This window comes from Thalassophryne amazonica, chromosome 4 (genome assembly GCF_902500255.1).
Source record: "Thalassophryne amazonica chromosome 4, fThaAma1.1, whole genome shotgun sequence".
NCBI classification, from domain to species: Eukaryota; Metazoa; Chordata; class Actinopteri; order Batrachoidiformes; family Batrachoididae; genus Thalassophryne; species Thalassophryne amazonica.
Window position 1 is genome coordinate 133,148,747 of NC_047106.1, and position 15,843 is coordinate 133,164,589.

The window sequence follows — 15,843 nt, forward strand, 5'->3', positions numbered from 1 at the left end:
GGTCTCCGGTATCCCCCATTGTGGCCAATCTGTACATGGAGCGAGTGGAGAAGACAGCCTTGACGTCTTTCACGTGTATCTCTCCCAGTCACTGGTTCAGATATGTTGATGACACATGGGTTAAAATCAAGCAACAGCAAGTTGAGGACTTTACAGAACACATCAACTCGGTGGACGGCAATATCAAGTTCACACGTGAGGATGCCAGAAACAACCATTTAGCCTTCTTGGACTGTGATGTTACGATTGGAGAGAACAGGCAGCTCCAGACAGAGGTTTACAGAAAACCCACTCACACTGACCAATATCTGCTCTTTGGCTCAAACCACCCCCTTGAACACAAGCTCGGGGTGATCAGGACGCTTCAACACAGAGCCCTACAGGTGCCCACAACTGCAAAGGGAAGGGCTAAAGAACAACAACGTATCCGGAAAGCCCTCACAGTATGTGGGTACCCACGATGGTCCCTGGACAAAGTGCAGAAGTCCCAGAGAACAAAGAGACCAGATAGACAGGAGACGGAGACAAGAAGAAGAGGAGTGTCTCTCCCTTATTTAGCAGGAGTAGGGGAAAAACTACAGAGGATCTTCAGACAGCACAAAATCCCAGTTTACTTTAAACCGGTTAACACCTTGAGACAGAAATTAGTTCACCCTAAGGACATGATCCCTAGTTACAAACAGAGCAATGTAGTGTATTATATCAGATGTCAGGAAAACTGTAACGAACAGTTTTCCTGACAGTTTTTCACAGAGTGCTCCAAGGCACTCTGTGAAAATTTAATTAAAAAGAGTTTCGGCATTTCGGCATTTCAGCCCAGCATGGCCTTGGTGGCCTACGCGTTGGTGCATATTTTAATTATATAGCCATGCCACAATAAAGGCGTTTTAATTCAATTTTCACAGAGTGCCTTGGAGCTTTGTTTTTGGTCTTCCTGAGGTTTTCACACAAAAGAGCTCTTTTTCGTTTTTTCATTTTTTCACCATTTGAAGATAAAAACGCCTGTTTTCTAAGTGATGAGCCATTAATTATTATACAGAAAACAAATGCAAAAACATGCTGAAATGCCAGCAGCTTAATGCTAACTTTAACATTGAAAACGCCATATACATGGTAATTAATTAGCATCGGCATTAGCATAAAATACATCTATCAACTGTTTCAGAAGACCATAACAGGTCAGTTTAACATAAAAAGGTAACATCGTTAACCTGTCATGTTTTGAAAGTACCTAGACAAAATCACAATGTAACCTTTAACAAGTGTGCTCATGTCTTCCTGTAACTGAGCAGCATTTTCACACTCGACTGCCTGTGTGATTCCAACAGAATCAGTTATATTCAGACAAAGATTACCGTGAGAACATTCATTTTGTTTCTGTTAAGACTCATAGTGTGTGCTGTGGCAGGATAGTTTTTTATTCTTTGGCCAGTTTTTGGCTGAGCTGAGAAGTTGGGAAGTCCACCAGGAACCAAAGCCAGATAGGAAGCTTTCCAGGTTTTCCCATCGTCCAAGATGCAGGTGGTAGGACCCACTTGCTTTTTGATCTCAGTGGATACAGAGAATCCCTGATGTCCCTTTGGAGCAGGCACCAGTTTTCACACCTGCACTCTATCCCCTTCTCTGAAGGAATGGAGTGCAAGCTCCCTGTTTTGCATCACAGTATCGTTTCACGTGGGACTGGTGAAGCGACACTCTGCCTCTCACACCATTATCATGAGCTGTCACAGCCGGAGGAGTGAGAATGTTGATCTTAGTTCTCATCTTGCAGCCAATGCAACAGTTCAAATAGTAAGATGGTGGTCATGGCATGAGGTGTGGTACAGTATGCTTGGAGAAACTCAGTTGTCACACCTTTCCAAGGTTTGTTTTGGATGATGGCAGCTTAGATGTAGCCTTTGAGGACTCTGATGAACCTCTCGATTGCACAGATGGGGGGCACAGAGAGGAACGGATGTGAGCGATGCCTCGATCCCTGAGGACTGAGGAGAATGCAGCAGCTGTAAATTGTGGCCTGTTATGTATGACTATGGATGTTGGGTTACCATAGTGGCTGAAGATATTACTAAGGAATCAGAATACTGTTCCAGTGGTAACAGTTGATGCAAAAGCAACTTTGAGGCATTTTGAGCAATAATCAGCGAGGGCGATCGCAAATTTGCAGTTTCGAAGGGCCCAATGATATCTATGCCCAGCTTACTCCAGAGGGCTTCAGGTAGAGGTGGAGACTGCAGCGGTGCCTCAAACACCTTTGCTGACTTGTCCAACCTTTGACACAGTGATATCTCAGAGCGTACCAGTGCATCCAAACCAGGGAAGAAAAACAGCTCGTGCAACTGATGTTTGTCTGCACAATGCCTCGATGGCCTTCAAGTGCTAAAGCAATGAGACCAGTATAACCAGGCGTGACCCCTGAAACAGTATGTTGTCCTTCACCGACAAGTTCTTGCCTAACCTTGAAGTAAGGCTCGATTCACAGTCTTTACAGAAGGTGCCACTGCTGGTTGATTTGCACACACAGAGATGCAAGCTTGGAGCAGGAAGCATCTTCAAACTCACCAGCAGTCACTGAAACAGGTGAGGTTGACAGCAAAGTCATTAACTCAGGTTTCTGTGTTTGCTGTGAGCGGAGAGGCAGTAGACAAAGGTCATGTTAAAGCAAATCCACGAATGCAGGCAGTAACCAGAGAGGGTGTAATGAAAAAACACAGGTGATTTATTCTTGTCAGACACACGTGAAAACACAATCCAAAACCCACAATGAAAAAAACCTAACCCGAGTCCCAATAACGAGCACAATCAGGATGCGGGCAGAGGGTGGAAACACACAAACAGGATAAAAAGGATGGAGCAGGTGGCAGAACACACAGAGGAAAAATCACAAAAGAAAACGCACAACCAAAAGACACGGGGTTAAACAAGAAGATCCAAGTAACATACCAATACTCATCACGCGTGTCTATGAGAATGAACGCTCCTCCCCACAACATTGGTCAACCCTGCCTTCACTACACATGCGTCACTTGGGACCCCAGCAGCACGTCTGAGTCTCTCTACACCCAAAGTGATCAAAGGGAATAATGTGATTATTAACCACCTGATGACAAAGTAAAATCTCTTAAATCATTCTAAAGTCAGTTTAAAACAGAAATGAGGCCATTTTAAGCAGAAACGAGGCGATAATCGGTGAGTCGTGAACATCAATCAATCAATCAATCAATTTTTTTTTTTATATAGCGCCAAATCACAACAAACAGTTGCCCCAAGGCGCTTTATATTGTAAGGCAAAGCCATACAATAATTATGTAAAACCCCAACGGTCAAAACGACCCCCTGTGAGCAAGCACTTGGCTACAGTGGGAAGGAAAAACTCCCTTTTAACAGGAAGAAACCTCCAGCAGAACCAGGCTCAGGGAGGGGCAGTCTTCTGCTGGGACTGGTTGGGGCTGAGGGAGAGAACCAGGAAAAAGACATGCTGTGGAGGGGAGCAGAGATCAATCACTAATGATTAAATGCAGAGTGGTGCATACAGAGCAAAAAGAGAAAGAAACAGTGCATCATGGGAACCCCCCAGCAGTCTACGTCTATAGCAGAATAACTAAGGATGGTTCAGGGTCACCTGATCCAGCCCTAACTATAAGCTTTAGCAAAAGGAAAGTTTTAAGCCTAATCTTAAAAGTAGAGAGGGTGTCTGTCTCCCTGATCTGAATTGGGAGCTGGTTCCACAGGAGAGGAGCCTGAAAGCTGAAGGCTCTGCCTCCCATTCTACTCTTACAAACCCTAGGAACTACAAGTAAGCCTGCAGTCTGAGAGCGAAGCGCTCTATTGGGGTGATATGGTACTACGAGGTCCCTAAGATAAGATGGGACCTGATTATTCAAAACCTTATAAGTAAGAAGAAGAATTTTAAATTCTATTCTAGAATTAACAGGAAGCCAATGAAGAGAGGCCCATATGGGTGAGATATGCTCTCTCCTTCTAGTCCCCGTTAGTACTCTAGCTGCAGCATTTGAATTAACTGAAGGCTTTTTAGGGAACTTTTAGGACAACCTGATAATAATGAATTACAATAGTCCAGCCTAGAGGAAATAAATGCATGAATTAGTTTTTCAGCATCACTCTGAGACAAGACCTTTCTAATTTTAGAGATATTGCGTAAATGCAAAAAAGCAGTCCTACATATTTGTTTAATATGCGCTTTGAATGACATATCCTGATCAAAAATTACTCCAAGATTTCTCACAGTATTACTAGAGGTCAGGGTAATGCCATCCAGAGTAAGGATCTGGTTAGACACCATGTTTCTAAGATTTGTGGGGCCAAGTACAATAACTTCAGTTTTATCTGAGTTTAAAAGCAGGAAATTAGAGGTCATCCATGTCTTTATGTCTGTAAGGACAATCCTGCAGTTTAGCTAATTGGTGTGTGTCCTCTGGCTTCATGGATAGATAAAGCTGGGTATCATCTGCGTAACAATGAAAATTAAGCAATACCGTCTAATAATACTGCCTAAGGGAAGCATGTATAAAGTGAATAAAATTGGTCCTAGCACAGAACCTTGTGGAACTCCATAATTAACTTAGTCTGTGAAGAAGATTCCCCATTTACATGAACAAATTGTAATCTATTAGACAAATATGATTCAAACCACCGCAGCGCAGTGCCTTTAATACCTATGGCATGCTCTAATCTCTGTAATAAAATTTTATGGTCAACAGTATCAAAAGCAGCACTGAGGTCTAACAGAACAAGCACAGACATGCGTCCACTGTCCGAGGCCATAAGAAGATCATTTGTAACCTTCACTAATGCTGTTTCTGTACTATGATGAATTCTAAAACCTGACTGAAACTCTTCAAATAGACCATTCCTCTGCAGATGATCAGTTAGCTGTTTTACAACTACCCTTTCAAGAATTTATGAGAGAAAAGGAAGGTTGGAGATTGGCCTATAATTAGCTAAGATAGCTGGGTCAAGTGATGGCTTTTTAAGTAATGGTTTAATTACTGCCACCTTAAAAGCCTGTGGTACATAGCCAACTAACAAAGATAGATTGATCATATTTAAGATCGAAGCATTAAATAATGGTAGGGCTTCCTTGAGCAGCCTGGTAGGAATGGGGTCTAATAGACATGTTGATGGTTTGGATGAAGTAACTAATGAAAATAACTCAGACAGAACAATCGGAGAGAAAGAGTCTAACCAAATACCGGCATCACTGAAAGCAGCCAAATATAATGATACGTCTTTGGGATGGTTATGAGTAATTTTTTCTCTAATAGTTAAAATTTTGTTAGCAAAGAAAGTCATGAAGTCATTACTAGTTAAAGTTAATGGAATACTCAGCTCAATAGAGCTCTGACTCTTTGTCAGCCTGGCTACAGTGCTGAAAAGAAACCTGGGGTTGTTCTTATTTTCTTCAATTAGTGATGAGTAGAAGATGTCCTAGCTTTACGAAGGGCTTTTTTATAGAGCAACAGACTCTTTTTCCAGGCTAAGTGAAGATCTTCTAAATTAGTGAGACGCCATTTTCCTCTCCAACTTACGGGTTATCTGCTTTAAGCTACGAGTTTGTGAGTTATACCACGGAGTCAGGCACTTCTGATTTAAAGCTCTCTTTTTCAGAGGAGCTACAGCATCCAAAGTTGTCTTCAATGAGGATGTAAAACTATTGACGAGATACTCTATCTCACTTACAGAGTTTGGTAGCTACTCTGCTCTGTGTTGGTATATGACATTAGAGAACATAAAGAAGGAATCATATCCTTAAACCTAGTTACAGCGCTTTCTGAAAGACTTCTAGTGTAATGAAACTTATTCCCCACTGCTGGGTAGTCCATCAGAGTAAATGTAAATGTTATTAAGAAATGATCAGACAGAAGGGAGTTTTCAGGGAATACTGTTAAGTCTTCTATTTCCATACCATAAGTCAGAACAAGATCTAAGATATGATTAAAGTGGTGGGTGGACTCATTTACTTTTTGAGCAAAGCCAATAGAGTCTAATAATAGATTAAATGCAGTGTTGAGGCTGTCATTCTCAGCATCTGTGTGGATGTTAAAATCGCCCACTATAATTATCTTATCTGAGCTAAGCACTAAGTCAGACAAAAGGTCTGAAAATTCACAGAGAAACTCACAGTAATGACCAGGTGGACGATAAATAATAACAAATAAAACTGGTTTTTGGGACTTCCAATTTGGATGGACAAGACTAAGAGTCAGCTTTCAATGAATTAAAGCTCTGTCTGGGTTTTTGATTAATTAATAAGCTGGAATGGAAGATTGCTGCTAATCCTCCGCCCCGGCCCGTGCTACGAGCATTCTGACAGTTAGTGTGACTCGGGGGTGTTGACTCATTTAAACTAACATATTCATCCTGCTGTAACCAGGTTTCTGTAAGGCAGAATAAATCAATATGTTGATCAATTATTATATCATTTACCAACAGGGACTTAGAAGAGAGAGACCTAATGTTTAATAGACCCACATTTAACTGTTTTAGTCTGTGGTGCAGTTGAAGGTGCTATATTATTTTTTCTTTTTAATTTTTATGCTTAATAGATTTTTGCTGGTTATTGGTAGTCTGGGAGCAGGCACCGTCTCTACGGGGATGGGGTAATGAGGGGATGGCAGGGGGAGAGAAGCTGCAGAGAGGTGTGTAAGACTACAACTCTGCTTCCTGGTCCCAACCCTGGATAGTCACGGTTTGGAGGATTTAAGAAAATTGGCCAGATTTCTAGAAATGAGAGCTGCTCCATCCAAAGTGGGATGGATGTCGTCTCTCCTAACAAGACCAGGTTTTCCCCAGAAGCTTTGCCAATTATCTATGAAGCCCACCTCATTTTTTGGACACCACTCAGACAGCCAGCAATTCAAGGAGAACATGCGGCTAAACATGTACAATACACAATACACAATACACACCAATTCAATGTTAATTTTAGTGACCTCCGATTGGCGTAACCGGGTGTCATTACTGCCGACGTGAATTGCAATCTTACCAAATTTATGCTTAGCCTTAGCCAGCAGTTTCAAATTTCCTTCAATGTCGCCTGCTCTGGCCCCCGGAAGACAATTGACTATGGTTGCTGGTGTCGCTAACTTCACATTTCTCAAAACAGAGTCGCCAATAACCAGAGTTTGATCCTCAACGGGTGTGTCGTCGAGTGGGGAAAAACGGTTAGAAATGTGAACGGGTTGGTGGTGTACACGGGGCTTCTGTTTAGAACTACACTTCCTCCTCACAGTCACCCAGTCGGCCTGCTTTCCCGGCTGCTCGGGATCTGCCAGAGGGGAACTAATGGCGGCTAAGCTACCTTGGTCCGCACCGACTACAGGGGCCTGGCTAGCTGGAGAATTTTCCACGGTGTGGAGCCGAGTCTCCAATTCGCCCAGCCTGGCCTCCAAAGCTATGAATAAGCTACACTTATTACAAGTACTGTTACTGCTAAAGGAGGCCGAGGAATAACTAAACATTTCACACCCAGAGCAGAAAAGTGCGGGAGAGACAGGAGAAGCCGCCATGCTAAATCGGCTAAGAGCTAGTAGCTGCGCTAAGCTCGCGGATTCCTAAAAACACGCAAAGTGAATAATGTGTAAATAATTTAGAGGTGATTCAGCAGAAGGAGTGCTTTAGTTAAGGCACGTGAAGATTACACTGGGAAACAAATCGTTATCTAGATAACTAGATCAATCTAACTGCGCAGATTAAACAGCTAACAGATACAGCAAAACACCGCTGTGCTCCGGAACAGGAAGTGATACAATACCGCAGTGAGAGCCAACCACCAGTAGAGGCAAGCAAACATCACTGGTAGAAGGATTTGCGCCTTCAGGACTCAAATTATCAGTATATTGTACATCAGCAAACGCACTGGAACAGGAGGCTGCCATTTGGACCCGCGACTGCTCACACAGATAATCAGTCAGGCAGAGACGTCTGGCAGCTAACATAAGCGACCCAGCCTTTAATCAAGTCCGGCGCTTATTAAAGACAGGTGTTTATTTTTTTCCAGCTGAGTATTTAAGGTCAGACATTTAATCAAGGAAATTTGGTCTATGTTCTGAGGTCAAAATATAAACTCTGGGGCAATCATGCTTCTGTTGTACAACCCCAATTACAGTGAAGTTGGGACATTGTGTAAAATGTAAATAAAAACAGAATACAATGATATGCAAATCCTCTTCAACCTATATTCAATTGAATACACCACAAAGACAAGGTATTTAATGTTCAAACTGATAAACTTTATTGTTTTTGTGCAAATATCTGCTCATTTTGAAATTGATGCCTGTAACACAGTCCAAAAAGGTGGGACAGTGGTATATTTACCACTGTGTTACATCACCTTTCCTTCTAACAACACTCAATAAGTATTTGGGAACTGAGGACACTAATTGCGAGTGTCATGATTGGGTATAAAAGGAGCATCCCCAAAAGTCTCAGCCGTTCACAAGCAAAGACTGGGTGAGGATCACCACTTTGTGACCAACTGCATGAAAAAATAGTCCAACAGTTAAAGAACAATGTTTTTCAATGTTCAACTGCAAGGAATTTAGGGATTCCATCATCTACAGTCCATAATATAATCAGAAGATTCAGAGAATCTGGAGAACTTTCTGTGCGTAAGTGGCAAGGCAAAACCAACAGTGAATGCCCGTGACCTTCGATCCCTCAGGCAGCACTGCATTAAAAACCGACATCATTGTGTAAAGGATCTTACCACATGGCCTCAGGAACACTTCAGAAAACCATTGTCACTTAACACAGTTCGTTGCTACATCTACAAGTGCAAGTTAAAACTCTACCATGCAAAGTGAAAGCTATACATCAACAACATCCAGAAACACCACCGCCTTCTCTGGGCCCGAGTTCATTTGAAATGGACAGACACAAAGTGGAAAAGTATGCTGTGGTCTGATGTGTCCACATTTCAAATTGTTTTTGGAAATCATGGACTTCGTGTCCTCTGGACAAAAGAGGAAAAAAACCATCCAGATTGTTACGAGCGAAAGTTCAAAAGCCAGCATCTGTGATGGTATGGGGGTGTGTTAGTGCCCATGGCATGGGCAACTTACACACCTGTGATGGCACCATCAATGCTGAAAGGTACATCCAGGTTTTGGAGCAACACATTCTGCCATCCAAGCAACGTCTTTTTCAGGGATGTCCCTGCTTATTTCAGCAAGACAATGCCAAGACACATTCTGCACATGTTACAACAGCGAGGCTTCGTAGTAAAAGAGTACTAGACTGGCCTGCCTGCAGTCCAGACCTGTCACCCATTGAAAATGTGTGGTGCATTATGAAGCGCAAAATATGACAATGGAGACCCCGGACTGTTGGACAACTGAAGCTGTACATCAAGCAAGAATTAAAAAGAATTCCACCTACAAAGGTTCAACCTTTAGTGTCCTCAGTTCCCAAATGCTTATTGAGTGTTGTTAGAAGGAAAGGTCGCTTGTACTCGCGACCTTTCCTTTCGCGAGTACAAGCGGCCGAGATGGGTTTCCTCCGCAGGGTGGCTGGGCATCCCTTAGAGATAGGGTGAGGAGCTCGGTCACTCGGGAGGAGCTCGGAGTCGAGCCGCTGCCCCTCCACGTTGAAAGGAGTCAGTTGAGGTGGCTCGGGCATCTTTTCCGGATGCCCCCTGGACGCCTCGCTGGAGAGGTGTTCCGGGCACGCCCCATTGGGAGGAGGCCCCGGGGAAGACCCAGGACATGCTGGAGGGACTACATCTCTCGGCTGGCTTGGGAACACGTTGGGGGGAGGTGTGTGTGGATCGGGAGGTCTGGGCGGCTTTGCTTGAGCTGCTGCCCCCGCGAACCGACTCCGGATAAAGCGGAAGAAAATGGATGGATGGATGGATGGATAGAAGGAAAGGTGATGTAACACAGTGGTAAACATACCACTGTCCCAGCTTTTTTGAAACGTGTTGCAGGCATCCATTTCAAAATGAGCAAATATTTGCACAAAAATAATAAAGTCTTATCAGTTTGAACATTAAATATCTTGTCTTTGTGGTGTATTCAATTGAATATAGGTTGAAGAGGATTTGCATATCATTGTATTCTGTTTTTATTTACATTTTACACAACATCCCAACTTCATTGGAATTGGGATTGTAGCTGAACCCAGACTTTGGAACAAGTTACATCCCGATTTATGTGCTATTTCTGACCCAGCACTTTTTAAATCAAAGCTCAAGACTTATTCATGTAAAATAGCTTTTAACACCTGTTGGCGTTGTGACGCATTTTGTTTCTATGTGCCTTTTTAACTCTATTGTATGCTTGTTTTTGTGAATTCTTGTTCCTTGATTCTGCTGTAAAACACTTTGGACACCGCCTGGCTGCTGTAAAGGGCTACAGAAATTAATATTGATTGATTGATAGTAATATTATCAAACAAACATTTAGGTTGTGATATCAATTTGGGGTAAAGGCAAAGAAAAGGTGAAAACTAAGCAGTACAAATAAATTGGGGTCAGGGGATAGTCAGCAAAACGCTCCAGAATGCATCACCAAGGACATCAAAATCCCAAAATTTACCAGACCCCCTGCTGACAAAACATCACTTTTACCAAAAAAGACCCCCCCCCCCTTTTCAGATCATGGCTGTGGTCTTGGCTATTGTTGTTCCAGTCCTTTATGAAGCCTCAGAATGCCCCATTTTGCCCTCAAATTTTCAAAAGCTCTGCACCACATAATGGAACCCACCCCCCCCCCCCCCCCCAACCACCACCACCACCACACACACACACACACACACACACACACACACACACACACACACACACACACACCATAGTGTAGGTTGACATTGCTGTTGAAATTTCATTGTTTTACACTGGTAGCAGAATGTCTATTTCAGCATGTCTGTATCAAGTAGTAAGTGAATTTTTGATAACTGTAGCAATTTCTTTTCAGGAAAAGGACAATCCATCAACTGAGTTCCACTATGAGAACTTGTTATCTACAGTGATGAACCTCTTCCTTGCAGGAACTGAAACCACAAGTTCAACCATCAGATATGCCCTCAGTGTGCTGATCAAATACCCCGAGTTACAGGGTAGGTCATATTGTCCATCTGGTGACATTCATGAAAGCAGGAGTGTGTTCACGTTCTGGCTCTTTGTGTTCTGTAGCGAAAATACAGAAAGAGATTGATACTGTTATTGGACAACAGCATTGTCCCAAAATGGAGGACAGGAAGTCCCTGCCCTACACAGATGCAGCAATCCATGAGGTGCAACGTTTTTTGGACATTGTCCCCTTTGGCCTTCCCCGCTACGCACTCCACGACATCTCCTTCAAAGGTTTCACAATCCCCAAGGTACAAAGGATTCTTTTCAGAGTGTAGCCTCCTCCTTAGATGTTGAAAGCTAATTAAGACTTACGTGATGTCTTGTGCCATCAGAACACTGTGATTATTCCCATGTTACACTCTGTCCTGAAAGACAAGTGTCAGTGGGAAGCTCCATTCTCCTATAACCCCCAGCACTTCCTTGACCAAAACGGAAACTTTAAGAAGAATCCAGCATTCATGCCATTTTCTGCAGGTACTACACGTTACAGTTCACTCACAAACATCAAGAAATGCACCAATTACTACAAAATAGGGTTCTACTGATCTAAACATAGAGATCAGAATCGGGCTGGATCTAGGCATTTTTAATGGAAAGCATTGGATATAACAACACAAGTTACACAGATCAGTCTGCATTCTGTCTCATTCCATTTCATAAGTGTGGTGACAGCACTAACAGCCACCACTCTATCCATGCTTGCTGCTATGATATCAGCAGTGACACAATACAGAAATTGGCATATTTATGCTCTGTTTCACTTCACATATGAGCCAAGACTGTTTCTGTTGGTTGATGAATGTAATGCGTTTCTAACAACAAGTCAGGTAGCACTTTCCACATGAATACATGAGACTCTTAGTCAGAATCCCCACCCTTTTGGAAAAAAAAATCACTTTTGAAGAAGAAGAGCCTTTACTGTCATTGTACATATACAACAAAATTTGTCCTCTGCATTTAACTCATCCTTATTAGTACAGTTAGACATAATCCAACCACTAGGAGCAGTGGGCCTCCACAGTCTGGCGCCCTGTGACCAACTCCAGATGTAGAGACGCTGCCTTGCTCAGGGGCAGAGAAAGGAGCAGACCCTAAATAAGCATGTTTTTGATTGTGGGAGGAAACCCGAGTGCCCAAAGGAAACCCACACAGACACGGGGAGAACATGCAAACTACAACACAGAAAGGGCGGGAAGCGATCCCACGACCTTCTTGCTGTGACGCACCACTGCCAACCACTAAGCCACTGTGCTGCCAGAAAGAAAGATTTTAAAGACTTTTTTGGGTATTATAATAATACTAATGGCAGCACAGCAAGAAAGTTGTGGGATCGCTTCCCGCCCTTTCTGTGTGGAGTTTGCATTGTGTCCCTGTGTCTGTGTGGGTTTCCTCCGGGCACTCCAGTTTCCTCCCACAATCAAAAACATGCTCATTTAGGGTCTGCTCCTTTCTCTGTCCCTGACCAAGGCAGCGTCTCTGAGTTGGTCTCTGGGTGCCAGACTACTGGCTGCCCACTGCTCCTAGTGGTTGGATTGCTATGGATGAGCTATAGAGTTCCAATGAAGAAATTGAGACTTGTTTTTTCAAAGAAAATCCTCCTGTATACCTCTTCATCATGAATCTGTTTAAATAATGATGCCAAAGACAAAGGTTGCACTATGCACAGTTTCTCCAACCACAAGCAGAGATGTCTGTGACTCCTTCAGAGTTGTAATGGGTGTCTGGGCTTCCCTCGCTAGTCTTCTTCCAGCATGGTCACTCATGTTGTGAGAACTGCTTACCTGACAGATTCACCATATTTCTTAATGATTGATGTAAATGAAGTCCAAGACATATTCAGTGTCTTGGAAATGGTCAGGTGTCCATCCCCTGACTTTTCTCAAGAAAATAGGCTGTAAAGGTGATGATTTAATCTTTACATTGAGAATAAATGGCCCTGTCCAAGCTATTTTTTGGAATGTGTTACAGGCCTTAAATGCAGGAATGGATGTATATTATTAAGTAGTATTATTAGACGGTATTGCTTAAATTTTCATTGTTACGCAGATGATACCCAGCTTTATCTATCCATGAAGCCAGAGGACACACACCAATTAGCTAAACTGCAGGATTGTCTTATAGACATAAAGACATGGATGACCTCTAATTTCCTGCTTTTAAACTCAGATAAAACTGAAGTTATTGTACTTGGCCCCACAAATCTTAGAAACATGGTGTCTAACCAGATCCTTACTCTGGATGGCATTACCCTGACCTCTAGTAATACTGTGAGAAATCTTGGAGTCATTTTTGATCAGGATATGTCATTCAAAGTGCATATTAAACAAATATGTAGGACTGCTTTTTTTGCATTTACGCAATATCTCTAAAATCAGAAAGGTCTTGTCTCAGAGTGATGCTGAAAAACTAATTCATGCATTTATTTCCTCTAGGCTGGACTATTGTAATTCATTATTATCAGGTTGTCCTAAAAGTTCCCTAAAAAGTCTTCAGTTAATTCAAAATGCTGCAGCTAGAGTACTGACGGGGACTAGAAGGAGAGAGCATATCTCACCCATATTGGCCTCTCTTCATTGGCTTCCTGTTAATTCTAGAATAGAATTTAAAATTCTTCTTCTTACTTATAAGGTTTTGGATAATCAGGTCCCATCTTATCTTAGAGACCTCATAGTACCATATCACCCCAATACAGCACTTCGCTCTCAGACTGCAGGCTTACTTGTAGTTCCTAGGGTTTGTAAGAGTAGAATGGGAGGCAGAGCCTTCAGCTTTCAGGCTCCTCTCCTGTGGAACCAGCTCCCAATTCAGATCAGGGAGACAGACACCCTCTCTACTTTTAAGATTAGGCTTAAACTTTCCTTTTTGCTAAAGCTTATAGTTAGGGCTGGATCAGGTGACCCTGAACCATCCCTTATTTATGCTGCTATAGACGTAGACTGCTGGGGGGTTCCCATGATGCACTGTTTCTTTCTCTTTTTGCTCTGTATGCACCACTCTGCATTTAATCATTAGTGATCGATCTGTGCTCCTCTCCACAGCATGTCTTTTTCCTGGTTCTCTCCCTCAGCCCCAACCAGTCCCAGCAGAAGACTGCCCCTCCCTGAGCCTGGTTCTGCTGGAGGTTTCTTCCTGTTAAAAGGGAGTTTTTCCTTCCCACTGTAGCCAAGTGCTTGCTCACAGGGGGTCGTTTTGACCGTTGGGGTTTACATAATTATTGTATGGCCTTGCCTTACAATATAAAGCGCCTTGGCGCAACTGTTTGTTGTGATTTGGCGCTATATAAAAAAATTGATTGATTGATTGAAGCTGACCTCACAAAACATGAAATGTCACCTCTGTTTTATATATGTGATATGACAGAAAAGTAATGCATGGATTCTTTTTTGCTGGCATTACTCAATAATCATTTTCTTATGCAGTGCTTTTGGGATTATTTTTTGTTTTTCAGGAAAGAGATCCTGTGTTGGAGAATCTCTGGCTCGTATGGAGCTTTTTATCTTTCTGGTTGCACTGCTGCAGCACTTCACCTTTTCTTGCTCCGGAGGTCCCGACAGCATCAGTCTCATGCCAGCGTACAGCAGCTTTGCTAATGTGCCGCGCAGATATGAGTTACTAGCCACGCCCCGATGAACTGAACATCTGGAACTTTCAGTAGAACATGTGTGTGCTGGTACTTTGTATTACTATGTAGTAGAAAATTAAGGAATAAGATGTACAAACACAACTATCAACAGGCTTGGGGAGTAACGGAATACATGTAATGGCGTTATGTAATTAGGATACAACAAAAAGGTAACTGTATTCCGCTACAGTTACAGAAAAAAGACATATTCAGATTACAGGTATATTTAGTAAAAATGGGGATTACTTCGCAGGATTACAATTTTAATGCATTTTATGATATTATCCAGGGTTCTAGCTAGTGCAAACTTGCGTTACGGCCCGTTACGCTATAATTTTGGACAGTTACGCTTATTTTCAATACAGCGTCTGTAATCAACCGTTTCTGCAGCGCGACTCCAGTTTGAAGCATGAATCGAATCAATGCTTCGATATATGTATGTATGTATGTGAATCGAAGCAATACTTCGATTCAATGGCTCGTGGCTCGTTGATTCGCTGCTCTTCAGAAGCGGTAAGTCTGCTTCTTAACCCCTCTGAAAGCTATTAAAATATCACAAGACAATAAAGACAGACAATAAACTACAATCGACTAAAATGTTTTTTCCTCCCAAAATGAGACGTCTTGCATTCTTTATAAACCTGACCTGCAGCACATCTGCAAGAGCTCAGCTCATAGATATGGAAATACATTCATGCCAATAATAACGTCTGAAAGGAAATGCTTTTGACAAAAACTAACAGATTTGATTTCTGTTTATGTACAGAGATCAAGGATCCACCATGTAGAGTTTATTATGTCCAGAGTTTAAGGATCCAGTAACCAATTTCATATTTATTTACTTTAAGACTCAATAAAATGTTGTTCAATTTCAATTTAATCAGCTTATAAAGCGCCAAATTACAACAAAGCCATCTCAAGGTGCCTCACACAACAGTTCAACATAAAAAAAATTTAAATAAATAAAAATAAAAAAATTCAAATACCTAATTAAAAACAGAAGTAAAAGAATAAAACATAACAAAATAAAAACTACTCATAAGAAAGAGAATAAAAATAGGTTTTAAGTCTTGACTTAAAATGTCCACGGACTCCGACTGCCTCACTGAGGGCCATGTACTGGTAAACCCAG

General features: G+C 42.2%; 1 protein-coding gene across 1 annotated transcript in view; it reads left to right on the forward strand.

Annotated features, from left to right (window-relative positions):
• LOC117508768 (cytochrome P450 2F3) overlaps positions 1–14,737 on the forward strand; it is a 54,246-nt gene extending 39,509 nt beyond the window's left edge. Inside the window, exons 6-9 of the mRNA XM_034168598.1 lie at positions 10,932–11,073; positions 11,150–11,337; positions 11,422–11,563; positions 14,538–14,737. Of these exons, the coding sequence (XP_034024489.1) occupies positions 10,932–11,073; positions 11,150–11,337; positions 11,422–11,563; positions 14,538–14,719 (654 nt within the window). The 3' untranslated portion in view covers positions 14,720–14,737. The remainder of the gene's footprint in view (positions 1–10,931; positions 11,074–11,149; positions 11,338–11,421; positions 11,564–14,537) is intronic.
• The last annotated feature ends 1,106 nt before the right edge of the window (positions 14,738–15,843 follow it).